General features: G+C 51.9%; 1 protein-coding gene and 1 long non-coding RNA gene across 14 annotated transcripts in view; one reads left to right on the top strand and one right to left on the bottom strand.

Annotated features, from left to right (window-relative positions):
• The first annotated feature begins 4231 nt into the window (after positions 1-4231).
• LOC109022720 lies at positions 4232-6548 on the top strand. Its single transcript, XR_002001912.2, has 4 exons — positions 4232-4801; positions 5420-5497; positions 5653-5794; positions 6026-6548. It is a non-coding gene; the product is annotated as an uncharacterized LOC109022720 (long non-coding RNA).
• Positions 6215-13385, bottom strand: part of LOC107212328 (nuclear mitotic apparatus protein 1-like) — a 22282-nt gene continuing 15111 nt past the window's right edge. For all 13 annotated transcript variants that reach the window (XM_033518363.1, XM_033518378.1, XM_033518372.1 and 10 more), the window contains 3 exons: positions 11706-13175; positions 10721-11156; positions 6215-6729 (listed from right to left, as the gene is read on the bottom strand). In XM_033518363.1, the coding sequence (XP_033374254.1) occupies positions 6562-6729; positions 10721-11156; positions 11706-12310 (1209 nt within the window). In that variant the 5' untranslated portion in view covers positions 12311-13175 and the 3' untranslated portion in view covers positions 6215-6561. The remainder of the gene's footprint in view (positions 6730-10720; positions 11157-11705; positions 13176-13385) is intronic.

Below are 13385 nucleotides of genomic sequence, written 5' to 3'. Positions count from 1 at the left end.
CAAGCCTTCTCCCCTTGGCCTTCTTAAAGACTGTTCACTCTTTACTTTCAAAAGACATCCAACTCAGAACTGAATATCCTAAGATTCAACATTTCATATACAGAACTCAAATTTAATGCAAGATCTAGAAAATCAGCTCACATTTAACTCAATATTTACCCACACACATTTTCCAGTGAAAGTCAGGAAAGCAATGAGGAAAGAAATCCTCCATGTATGTGATGATTTGCACATTTTCTTACAGCCATGTCTGTCCTCTTGAACTCCTCTGGGCTACAGAGATGTGCTGCAGCAAATGTAGCTTACAGCTGACAGACACTGGGGTACATGTTGACCCCCTCTGGAACTTGGGCCTGAGAAAAAAAAAATCTATAAAGCCAATTTTTCAGCATGTGTGCCAGGTGTAAGCTTTCCTTTCCCCCAAGTCACAATCTGAAGCAAAGCACAGAAAAAACCTGCTTCTCCATGGCTTACATGTCCCCAAAGTCAGCATTCCTAATTATAATTCCTCTTAAAAAACAACAACAAAAACAACCCTCAACCTTGCCTGATCAATAACCTAATATAACAAAAATAAAACATTTCAAATCACAGCAAGGACTTGAAAGTGAAGATGGTATGCATTTAATTCCCACAAAAGCAAACAAAAGTGTTAAGTATAACTTAATTCTCCTCACTACGTAGTTGAACTGAAATTGAACCTCATCAGTCTGCTCAGACACCTGGGGAATGCTAAATCCAGCCTCCCTGAGACTGCACAATGGCCACTTTCACAGGCAGGAGTAACAGAACCCCACAAGGGGTCAGGTTGGAAGGCACCACAGCAGGTCACCTGGTCCAACCTCCCTGCTCAAGAAGGATCATCCCAGAGCACACAGCACAGGATTTCATCCAGATGGTTCTGGAATGTCACCAGTGAGGGAGACTCCACACCCTCCCTGGATGATCTGTTCCAGTGTTTGGTCACTGCACAGTGAAGAAGTTCTTCCTCAAGTTCAGAAGGAACTTTCTGTGCATCAGTTCCTGTCCACTGCCTCTTGTCCCATTGCTGGGCACCACCGAGCAAAGCCTGGTACATGCTCTGACCCCTCCCTGCAGACACTGACAGGCATTGATGAGGTTCCCTCTCACTCATCTCCTCTTGAGGCTGAACAGCCCCAGCTCCCTCAGCCTTTCCTCGTAAGAGAGATGCTTCAGTCCCCTCATCATCTCTGTCACCCTCCGTGTAGCTGCTCCTGGAGTTCCATGTCCCTCCTGTCCTGAGGAGACAGAACTGGACACAGCACTCCAGAGGTGACTGGACTGAGAGTCCAGTCTGACTGCGATTTTCAATAAGCATCTGGATTAAACTGGTTTGGCTAAGGGAAAAAGAGGAATTTTTCAAGCCCCTTACTGTAAGACAGACATTGAAGAGCTGGAGGGTGTCCAGAGAAGGGTAAAAGAGCTGGAGAAGGGTCAAGAGCACAAGTCTGGTGAGGAATTGCTGAGGGAGCTGGGGACTCTCAGCCTGGACAAAAGGAGGCCTGGGGGGGATAGTCTTCCTCTCTACAAGGCCCTGGCAGGAGGGTGGAGCCAGGCAGGTCTTGGGCTCTTCTTCCAGGTAACAAGTGATGGGACAAGAGAAAATGGCCTCAGGTTGTGCCAGAGGAGGTTCAGGATGGATATTGGGAAAATTTCTACCCAGAAAGGGCTGTCCAGCCCAGGCACAGGCTGCCCAGACAGTGGTGGAGTCCCCATCCCTGGAGGGATTTAACACACATGTAGATGTGGCACCTGGGTGTGGACATCATTTTCTGAGTCTGAGAGAGTTTTCAGCCTGTCAGTGGCTGATCTGTTCCCAAAGGAAAGTTTCTGGAGAACATTTTTCTCTCAAGGACTGATTTTTGTAAATAGATTTTCGGTTCCCAAAACAATAGTGTACAGATGTCCTGAGTGTTTTCTCTTGTTCCACCAATGGGAAGAGAGAGGTGTTGTTCCCTTTACCAATCAGGTTAAACCTGCATCGAAAAAGGGGCTGGAAAATCCCAAAATAAAGCCTTCTGATGAGATCTCTGGCTGCTGTAATTGAATCCATGCTCCTGTTTCCTGTCCACTAGCGACACCTGGGGATATTGTTTAGTGGTGACCTCAGCAGTGCTGGGGGAATGGTTGGACTCCGTGATCTCAGAGGGCTTTTGCAACACAAGCTAATCTGTGATTCCATATTTAGCAGAAGTTTAAAAGAAAAAAAAATAATAAAAAATATTATTGCCTTTTAAGACAGTTCATACTTCCCCCCCACCAAAAAACCCTTTCCTGCCCCACTGTGACCACAGGCTGTGCTGCTGATAGCTCTGGTCAGTAGCAGGAACTCAGTTGAGCTGTGTGCTCCAAATCAGCTCCCAAAACACTCACCTCCATCTCTCCTCTGGGGACAAGAGTGAAAGATCGACCTAGGGAGGGAAAAAAACCATCCATGAAATCAGCTGCTGGGAAGCTCTGGATTTAGATGCTTTAAATAAGAAATCTTGACATGCCCACAGTGCCAGCACAGCCCAGAGCTGTCCTTCACCATCCCAGGAAGAGCAGTGATGACCACAACCACCACTCCCATATTTTATTGGAGCCGAGGCTCTGCCCACCATCCCACATGATCAGAACCAGTGAACTAGTTTAAATCCCACATTCACAACCCAGCCAGGTGTCTCAGGGCACAGAGTGGTGATCCCAGTGAAGCCAATGCTCCCACCAGTGGTAGGATCTGAACAGAAGTTATGTTCTGGCAGAGTGTTGTCTCCAAAGGATTCTGAGTGGCTCCAGTTAAAATCAGCTATGTGGTGTCCTTCTCCTCCCAGGTGCCTGGGGGTTTCCTGTGGGGGGCTGAGTGTAGGGGTGAGCCCTCTGAACTGCTGGGGTCTCTGAAGAGGTGGGTCAGGGTGTGAGAGGATGCAGCACTGGCTCTCCTTGTTAGGCTGAAGGGCAATGGTTCACATGATTCTTGCTCTCTCAAAATGGGGTGTTGTTCCTGTAGGTTACCAGAGAATTCTGTGCTTCTCCCCTGTGCCCAGAACAAGCTGGAGCTGGAGGAGAGGACATTTAGGGAGGGGTTGGTGCATGATGCTGTGTCCCTGCAGTGTGTGCAGGACCCCAGGTTGCCAGCAGCGAACCTGCTGAGTGAGGATGGCACACGGCCCTGCCCTGGCTGCCCCAAGGAGCACAGCAGGCAGCTGAGTGTGGAGCTGCACCTAGGGAGAGCCAGTCCCATTGGCTGTGTTGATGTTGGTACTTGCCTGTCCTCTGCCCCCATGCAGGAGCCAGGGCTGTGCCCCACATTGGGGCCAGCAGCTCTCAACCCCCTCACCCCTGTGCTTCTCGCTGCTCCCCAGGGAAGTACGGCTGTGTCTTTCTGCAGATTGAGGTTGGATGTTCCTCATGGCCCTGTGACCAGCCCTATCTCACTCTGGTGCCCACTGTCATACTGATGACACCAGCTGTCTTGAAGCTGGACCAGAATCACTGCAGGGTTTGGATATTTAAGGAAGGTAAGGATTGAGCAAAAGGAAAAAGCCATGGGGAAGAGCTGTGGGCCTGGTGGTGGGATGGAGCTGATGAGGGGGGATGGTGATGGAATGGATGGATAGGGATAGGATGTGGCTGATAGAGGGTAGAAGAGCAGAGGCAGGAGTGGTGTTGGGACAGTGATGAGTGCTGTGCCCCATCCACCCCAGCTGCTCTTCCCCACAGAAGACTTCTCAGAGCTGATGGTGGGGCAGAAGTGGGACTGCACACTGTCACAGCTATATCTGGTCTGTGAGGTACACAGATAAATTTGACACAACAGACCACAACTTGACCAGCCCAGTACATTCAAGAGCAGAAGTAAACAAGTCCCGGGGTAAGACAGCGATAGGTTGGATTCGGATTCAAACAGGAGACACCAGCCAATCCCATTCAAGACTGAATACAGACATATCATTGGCCAGTGAGCTGGGCAGTGTTAAGACCCCAACCAATCAAATGCTCAAGTGTGGGAATTTTGAAGCCCCTATAAAAGGGGGCACTCATCAATAACCTCTGGCTGTTGTTGCATGAGCTCGGTGTGTTTGGTTGTGTGCTTGACTCCAAAACTGCAACAGCGTGCAGCTCACCTGCAGCCAGCCCTTCAGTCCGTGCAGCAGCTTTGGGCTTTCCATCTGCCTGTGCACACTGCAGGAGCCTGACCCCCCAGCCACCCTGGATGCAGTAGGTGTCTCTCACATCTCCGTGGGGAAGCAGCAGGAAGGGGCCACTCCTCCACAGACGTCACTTGTGCCCCATGGAAAGCCCGGGAGGTGCTTGCTGGGCTGAGCTAGTGGCTGTGCCCAGAGTGGTGGGCACAAGGTACCAGTCTTAATTTCCTGGGGCCTCCCCTTGTCCCACAGGAGGATACTGATCTCTCCAACAGATCCTGGTGCTTCAGCTCTGCCTTTCACCACTTTTTTTCTTGAACCATGCTTGTAAGGTGGCCTGGTGTGGTCCACCCTATCCTGTCCCTGCACAGTGTGGCCTGGAGCCCTTGAGGTGCTTCTTTGGAGCCCAGAGCCCCAGCTCCCACCAGCTTTGTCCTCCTGTGAGGCTGACACTCCCTATCCCCAGGAGATCCAGGGAGGAGGAGCTGCCTGTGGAAGCTGGAAGGGGCTGCCTGGAGCCCACCTCAGCCACTCTGCCTGGATGGTGCTGTTGGCAGAGTGGAACCAGGAGCTGAGGCCCAGAGCTGGCACAGGCACCCTGGGGGCTCACACGGAGCTGCCGGCCAAGGATGCAGGAGGTCCCACAGTGCCAGGTGGGTGAATCTGCATGGCCTTGTCCTGGGCTGGTCCCCAGCCACTGTGGGCAGTGGGGCAAGGGGGAATTCTGCCCCTCTGCTCTGGTGAGACCCTACCTGCAGAGCTGCCTCCAGCTCTGGGAGCCCAAACATCAGAAGGTCTTGATGGAATGAGACCAGAGGAGGCCATGGAGGTGCTCTTGAGGAGCATCCTCTGATGTGGAGACAGGCTGGGATATCTGGGGCTGTTCAGCCTGGAGACAAGAAGGATCTGAGAACTGGGAGCCCCTTCCACTGCCTAAAGGGGCTCCAAAAGAACTGGAGAGGGACAATGGCCTGGGAGGACAAGACAAGGGGCAATGGCTTCAAATTGACAGAAGATAAGGTTAGATGGGATATTAGGAAGAAATTCTTCCCTGTAAGGGTGATAAAATACCAGCATAGATTGCCCAGAGCAGCTGTGGCTGTCCCATCCCTGGAAGTGTTCCAAGGCCAGATTTGATGGGGCTTGGAGCTACCTGGTCTGGTGGAAAGTGTCCTTGCCCATGGTGAGGGACTTGGAACTAGATGATCTTTAAAATCTCTTCCAACCCAAACTGTCCTTTTTCCCTGTGATTCCTGCCTGCTCTTTCCCAGGCTCTGCACTGGATATCCCTGCAGCTTCTCTGAGCACCTGCAGGCAGCTGGACAGGCACTGCACTCCCAGCCCTGTTGGTAAGTAAATCCCACATGTCACTGTCTTCCTCCTGCCCTCACCCTGGCCATTTACCATTCTCAGTCTTTCCCAGATAGTTCTGGGCCCAGCCCTTTACTCTTTTGGGCTAGCAGAATGTGGCATAGGATGTCTTCAGCATGTGACTCCTCTGCAGGGCTCCAGCTGCCACCTCAAGGATGGACACCCAGGGTGAACGGAAGAGCCCGAGCCTGTGGTGCCCGAGAGAGACACGTCAGGAGGAATGACGGGACAGGCCAGCAGTGATGAGGAGACAGATGTCTGCCCCATCTCCTCAGGTGGGTGCTTGGCAGGGTTGTCCTCTGGTGGCCAGGGAACACTGAGCAGCAAATGGGGATAGTGGTGGCAGTTCTGTGACAGGGACATATGGCTCCTGCTGGTGCCCTGGCACTGGAGGGACGTCACAGTGCATTCCCAGGCTGCCATGAGAAACATCAAGGAGGGTGTCCAGTCCAAACCCCACATCATCAGTGAGCCTGTGACAACCACATCACCTTCACTTTCCACAGGCTGCTTCCTGCTGGATCTGCTCCCCACACACACTTCTCAGTGTGGAGAAGACCCCACCACAGCCTGGTCTCACTGGGATACAGAAAGACTGGGTCAACTGAGAGATGTTATAAAAGGTGTTTTATTGCATAATCAGTCTCATAGAAAGGTGAGAATTTTAAGGTGTTACATTCAACACCATCACATCAGAGGCCGTCTTAATTCTAGTTACAATGTCTTTTATAAATTTCTTAGCCAATCAACAACTTACATAAAGCTTGCTAGCATCTTCATAAACCTATCACTAATTGCTTTTTCTCACACCATTCTACTGCAATGCATCTTTTCTTATCCAATCATATAACACTACAGAAACTTACATTGCTACATCTTTAATTTCTAACTAGCTTTATAACAAGTTCTACTGCTAGACTTTAAATTTTTCTATATCTAGCTTAAAATATTTATTTGCTTACATGAGGCATATTTCTGCTTGCTTAAAACACATTTCTGCTTAAACTATAAACCTCTATTCTTTCTTCATGTCCGTTTCACTTTATTGCTCTAAAGCTTCAAGCCTTCTCCAAGGTCTCAGGTCAAACACTGTCTCTGAGCCTGTATGTTCAAGGCCTTCAGAGCTTTCTGTACCTCCATTTCCCAGTCTTTCTGATGCCTGGGTGTCCCGCCCCATTGGCGTGGCAGAGGTGGAGCAGCATGCCAGCAACTGTGGGGAGACACGAGAGGTTCTGTCCTCACCTCAGTGCTTGCAGTAGGACAGCAGAGCTGGGGACAAACCCTGTGCCACCACCCCTGAGGGCTCAACCTGCAGTACTCCAAGGGCAGAGACACTGCAGCCTCTGGACATTGGTGGCAAGGCTGGTATGAGGATGGAGAAGGTGCATCCAGCCCCATAGCCAGGTTTGATGGGGTTTGAAGCACTGTAATGGCAGGAGTTTCTACTGGAGAAGAATAAGTTAAAGGAGAAAAAGAAGAAAGACAGGAATCTGCATTATGACTGCTTGGTGCTACAGCAGGTTCCCTGGGTGAGCATCCTGCCTTGGGACACCCAGTGTAGTTCATGGGGAAGGTGACAGGACAAGGAGGAGGTCATGCTTTTCCTCCCCTCAAGCCCTGATAAGGGTTCCAGTGTCCAGTGCATATAGACTGTAGGAGAAGGAAGCCAGGACCCCCAGAGCAGTTGAAAAATACAATTTTTCCTCCCTGAAAGTGCCAGCCGCTGCACCCCTCTGTGTTTTTAGCTCTCAACCTCTGTGCATCCCCTTGCCTTGGGTTCTGGAAGGGTTTAGGGTGATGATGGGTGCAGGAAGGGCAAGAGGACCTTGTCATGCCCAGGGCACCCCCACAGTTGTCTGTGGGATATTCAAGGCAATCATGTGGGTGGTCCCACCAGTTCCCCCTCAATAGATTGTAAGAGAATAAAGATAGTGCCGCAGGCAAATTTCACCACTAATGAATTGCATCTGTACTAATTACCAAAGAGTGGAAGCTGCCTTGCCCTTAACAGGTCACAGCTATGTCCCATAAGGATGGCTGTTATAAAAGAGTGGTGTGGCCAGTCATGGGTGGCAGAAGGAGCGAGAGAAAGAGTTGGTGTTGTGTGGAGCTGCCCATGGGAAGTTTACAGAGAGATGATGTAAGAGGTTTTAAGATAATAAGGGACTGATGTTTCCATCAGTTGTGTGTCCACCATCAATTGGTGTCCTCTTTGAGGAGCTACCAATAACACCCCTTAGTGCTCCTGAGCCCTGGGGGGGACAGGGAGAAGTAAGGGGGTGCAGGTGGGGGCCCAGGGCAGAGCCAGCAATGCAGGCACTGGGGAAACCTCAGGGTTGTTTGTCCTTGTGTGACTGGGCTGGAAAGAACAGAGCAGACAGGAGGTTAGGGACTGTGAACATGACCAGGGTCCCATGCTGGAACCTGCTGTTGCCATGGCACCCTAGGCACAGCAGGGACTGTCCCCCCTTTTCCCCATGGCCAGTATGAACCCAAGGCAGGGGTTGGGGGCACTGGGGTGAGCATGAGCTCATGTGCCCAGGGGGTCAGGCAGTATCTCCTTCGCCCTTGGGGAACTTGGCGGTGCTGCTGCTGGTGGAGGTTGTGGGAGTGCTCCTCTGGGCACCCATTTGGCACAACACGTGCCTCCCCAGCTCCCTGGGGTTGAGGATATGTCTCTGTGCTGCAGAGGAGGGGCAGGACAGAGTAGTCCCTCCTGATCCCTTTTTTCTCTCTGAAGCTTAACTGTGTGGCTGGGGCTGGCTGCTTGCTGTCTTGACTGACCTGGGAGCTGCTCTGCTCACTGCAGTCCTGGGTGGTCTGGGGCCATGGGAAGCAGCAGGTTTTCTTGGACTGCAAAACAGGAGACCAGCCAGTACTGTCATCTGTGGGTCACCCTGCTGTGGGTCTGGCAGCAATGAGGGAACTGAGGGGCTGCAGGGAGGGGATGGGAGAGAGGGTAGCAGTGCCCAAGGAAGGCAGGAAGGCTCAGCCCTTTGCCTCTGGAATGGCCTCTTTGGCTCCCAGTATTGGGAGCATCACAAGTACTAGACCCACCGCTGGATGCTGGGAACACTGGGCACTGGGATCCAGGATCAGTGGGAACATGTGGCCATTGGGGGTGTTACCCACAGGGTCACAGCAGCTCCCTCAAAACCTGGAACACCTGTTGTGCCCAGTAGGGTGCTGTGATGGGACACTGGGCTGAGCTCACCGGGGGGGTGTCAGGGTCCTGGTGGGTCTCTGAGAGGCGCTTCCTCTGCTGCTGGGTAGTGATGTTGCTGGCCTGGGTGCTGCACTGGCTGCCTGCCTTGCTGCTGGCAGTGATGATCTGGGAGGGCTGTGTGCTGGCATGTCACAGCATCTCCTCTGAGTCCCATCTTCACATCCTCATGAGGGGATGTGGGGATGTTGCTGAGGGGCACTGTCTGTTCCCAGACCCCCCTCCTGAACCCCAGTTCTGGAGAAAGGGCTGCCTGACCTGCCCCTCCCAGCTCCCGTGTTCTCTAAGGGGTAGCTGGTCTTCACGTGGGGTGGTGGGCCTGGTTCCACTGCTGCAGCTCTGCAATGCAGTTCCAGTCATCTGGCTGCACCCTCTTTTCAGGGAGCTGTTTCACCCTTTCATCTTTCCAGGGGAGAGATGGTCCCCCCTGAGCCACCTTTTCTCCAGGCTGTCGTGGTTTTAAACCAGTAACTAAAGAAATTACTTATTTCTTGTTGTGAGATATGGATTAAAACAAGAGCAAAACAGGCTTAAAACTTAAAAGGAATAAAGACAGTTTATTAACAAACTACAAGAATAAGAACACTAGAGTAAATTTCCAGAAAACCCCTTCTTTTACATTTTTGACCATTTCTTTGTACACTTGACATGATAACATAGAGACAAATAACTTTAGAACTTTGGTGGCTAAAAACAGTCTTAATTTTTGTTATTGTCTTTTCATCAGTCTTTATAGAGAAACAGAAGTCTCTTTCTGCCAATCTATGGAGTTCCTCACTAGAAAACTATTTTTGTCATAGTTTTCTATTTCTCTAATGCCAGCTGCCCGGAAATCTGTCATTAGATCTTCTCCTCCCATCTCACATCTCTCCGAGGTGTGCATGGGTCACTAAAGTCTTGGGATTTCATTTTTAAGGATGAGTTATTCAAAGGCAGAAGTCCTCTTCATCTGTTTCTGTGAGCTCTCCTGGAAAACAGTTTCTCTTTGCCCCCAAGGCTTCAAAATCTTCACTCTACTTAATTCCAGCAACTCACAGTATGCCAAACTCTTTCTCTTTTGCTCAAACCTTACACTTTGAATACTCTATTCCTCCCAATACTCTTATCATGAATTAAAGGAGTCTTTTATATGATTATTGTCCATCTCCATAGCTTTAACAAAAAGATATTTCAGCTATTAAGCATCTTCTTATTCTCTCTCTCTTATTTAAAACTTAACTCTTTTCCTCACTGTTGCATTGGTGGTTCTATGATGTCTTCTCTATGTTAATTGTCTTTCTCTCTCTCTGTCGTTCTGAGGAAGGAGTAATCTGTATGTTTACTCAAAGTAGTAAAAGAATTAGAGGCTTAAAAAGCTACAAGAGTTCATAGTATCAGGTTTCAGTCTAGCAGCAACAACTACAAACAAAGCTCGCTGACCAACGCTGCTTCTCCCCCTCTCCCCCTCCACCCCGCGGCCTTGTCGGCCTGGAGGGAGGGGGAGAGGCTAAAACAGCTTTGTTACCTTGCCAAGAGCCGGAAGCGAAAGAGAGCGAGAGAACACTGTCTGTACTTCTTAAGGGGGTGTTTACAAGTTGAATTCACTTTTTAATGGTCAGATCTGCTGTCAATTCTTGGAAATGACTGATAATTGGTCAGGAGGAAGAACTCCCATCAGCACCTTCAACTTCCCCTCTTTCCTCAGCTTTGCCTTAAAGGTAAAGCTACCCCATGACACAGGCTTAGCCCCCCCACAACTCCCTTAGCTGCTGCTCATCAGTCTGGTGCTCCAGATCATTCCCCAGCTTTGCTGCCCTTCTCTGGAAACTCCAGTACCTCAATGTTACAGTCTCTTCCACACCTAGAAATGTGTCCCACAACCCCAGTCCCTGTGCTGAGCAGGACATGGATTCAGGGGTGTGCAGAAGAAAAAAAACCCTCCTTTTTTCCAGGAGGGCTCTCCCACCCACAGCCCTCCTGCTGGGAGTAGAACCCCTACCTGAGCTGTCAGTCTTTGCTTCTCTTCCAGGAGTCTCTTCCTCTCTTCCAGGGCTGCTGCTTTGCTGCTCTCATACTCCTTACTCCTATCCTCCAGCTTCTGTACTGCCTCCTTAGCCTCCTGCTTGCTGCTGGCCACCAGCTTCTCAGATGCTGCCCGCAGCTGCTCCAGCTCCTGCGTGTGCCGCTCCCTGGCCTGGCCCAGTTCCACCTCAAGCTGCTGCTGCCCTTGGCTGTGGCTCTTGCTGAGCCCCTGGTTCTCCTTGGCCAGCCGAGCATTGGCCTGTTGCAGCCCTGCCAGCTGTGCCCCCGCCTCTGCTGCCTCAGCCTGCAGCCGCTGAATGGCCCGGTCCCGTTCTGCCAACTGCTCCCGCAGTGACGGCACCTCAGCCACCTCCAGCTTGGCCTGCGCTAGCTCGGCTTGCAGTGCTGTCGCTCTATTGGGAACAGTGAGAAGAACGACACAGACTCTCTTGTGAGCTGAACAGGAGAGCTTAAGGTTTATTACCTCAGATCTTCCTTTATAGACCAATATGTGAAAGTACAGAAAGGTAAAACTCTTATTGGTTAGTGAACTAACACAACACCATCATTGGTCAGTGGGGTACACCACCCCTCGACCTTCTCTTGCAAGAAAACAAGAAACTGACAAACAACACCTGCAAGGCTGTCTTCTGTCTCTGAGGATTGTTTTAATTCCGCCTTATGATTTCCCAGGCCACTTTCTAGGTGAGACTGAGAAAATTATGTGGCCTGCTTTTCCAGAGGCACTGTGCTCCCTGCTTTTGCTCATATTTAGCATCCATACAGTGTGGACACACATGGCTTTTACTCTCTGCTCCAGGTCCTGGTGGCACTGGCTTTCCAGGGAGACACGCTTGGCCTGAGCACTGTTGAGCTCCTGCTGCAGGGCAGCCAGGAGCTGCTCCTTCTGTAGGCATTTGTCCTGGCAGACCTTTGCCTCCTGCCGCAGCTCATCCTCCTACCTGCTTTGGCAATGGCGGTCCCTCTTCAGGACCTCGATGGTCATCCGCTGCTTCTCCATCTCTTCCTGGCACCGCTGCACCTCCACCTTCATCAGTGAGCACCTCTCAGCTGCACAGGAGGCTGCAGTGGCCATCTCCAGCTGCAGCACCCGCAGCCTCTCCTCCAGCTTCTTGCTCTTCTCTGACTCAGCCAGGATCAGGCATTTCAGCTCCTTCCTTTCTCTTTCCTTCTCCATCACCTGATGATGAAGGATGGAGACCTCATGCTCCAGGCTGCTGATCAGACTGTTCGTCCTGTCAATATCCTGGAAACACTGGGATACTAGCTCCTTCCAGATCTCCTTCTCCTCCACAGCATAGTGAAGGGACGCCAGCTCCTTCTCTGCTATCCACAGCTGACCCATGGTGCCTTCCAGCTCCTTGGATTTGAGCTTCTGGGAGAGCTGTTGGGAGACTCCCTCCAGTGCCTCAGCAGCTCTCTGGGCATCTCCCACCAGCTTGGCCACACACTGGAGTGCTGTTTGCTTTGTCACAGCCATCTTCTCCTGCAGGGAGGAAATCTCGGCCCTCAGCTTCTGCTCCTCACTCTCCTTCTCCTTGCCCATGACTGAGTGCTGGACAGGTCAGCCTGGAGGCCAGCCAGTCGCTCTGCCTGGGCCTGCAGCACAGCCACCTTCTCCTGCTCAGCCTGCAGCTGTTCCTGCAGCGCCTGTATTTCCTCCTTCAGCCGCCTGCACTCTTCATCCTCCCCTCGGCAGCAGGAGAGGCTCCCATGGGCTGCTCTCGGCTCTCCTCCAGCACCTGGCGTGTGGCCAGCTCCTCACTCCGCTTCGGCAGAGCTGGCTCCCGGTCCTGAACCAGCTGCTGTCTCTCTGCCTCCAGCTCAGCGATCCTGGCCAGGTTGCCCTCCAGGCACTCAGCTGCCCGCCTCTTCTCATCCTCCAGTATACCCTCAGTGTTCCACAGGGATTCCTCCAGGAAAAGCAGCTGCTCCTGCAGGCGGCTGTTCTCCCGGGCCAGCTTCTCCCTCTCGGCCAGCTTCTGCTGGCTCTCCTTTAGCCTGCCCTCCAGCTCCTGCAGCTGGGCTTTCAGTGCCTCTGCTGCCATTCCCTGCTGCCGTTGGGCACCCAGCTCCAGGATCTGGGCTTCCAGTTCGCCGATCTTGCAGCTTAGTGCAGCCTTCTCCTCATCCACAGCCTGCAGCTGGCTGCGCAGGGATGTGTTGGCCTGCTGGAGCTACTGCAGGGCGGAGTCCCTTTCCCGCAGGGTCTTCTCGTGCTGCACACTGAGGGCAGCCAGCTGCTCAGCCTGGCCCTCAGCAGCCTGTGCCTGCAGGTCTCACTTCAGCCTCTCTCGGGCTTGGTGACTCTCCAAAAGGAAGCTCTGCAGGATGGTGACACGGCTCTCCAGCTGCTGCTTCTCCTCCACTTCGGCTTTGAGGCTGGACACCTCCTGCTTCAGCTCCTCCAGCTGGAAAAGACAAGAGCAGGGAGACTGTATTAGATCTTGTTAGGGGTTAGGTGTCCTTCCTTTTGCTCTTTCTCACCTACAGAATTTTTTGCCATTAGTTGCAGGGAAAACTTGATGGCTGGTACTTAGTGGGTGCTTGAGAAACACAGAGTTTGGCTGGGCCCAGGGGGGAAGTGAGGCAAGGGAGGGGGAGGGCAAGGGCAGTTGGGG

The sequence above is a fragment of the Parus major genome, chromosome 1, assembly GCF_001522545.3.
Source record: "Parus major isolate Abel chromosome 1, Parus_major1.1, whole genome shotgun sequence".
In the NCBI taxonomy this organism is placed as follows: domain Eukaryota; kingdom Metazoa; phylum Chordata; class Aves; order Passeriformes; family Paridae; genus Parus; species Parus major.
Note: the sequence above shows the minus strand (reverse complement) of the source record. Positions and strands in the feature narration are given on the sequence as shown.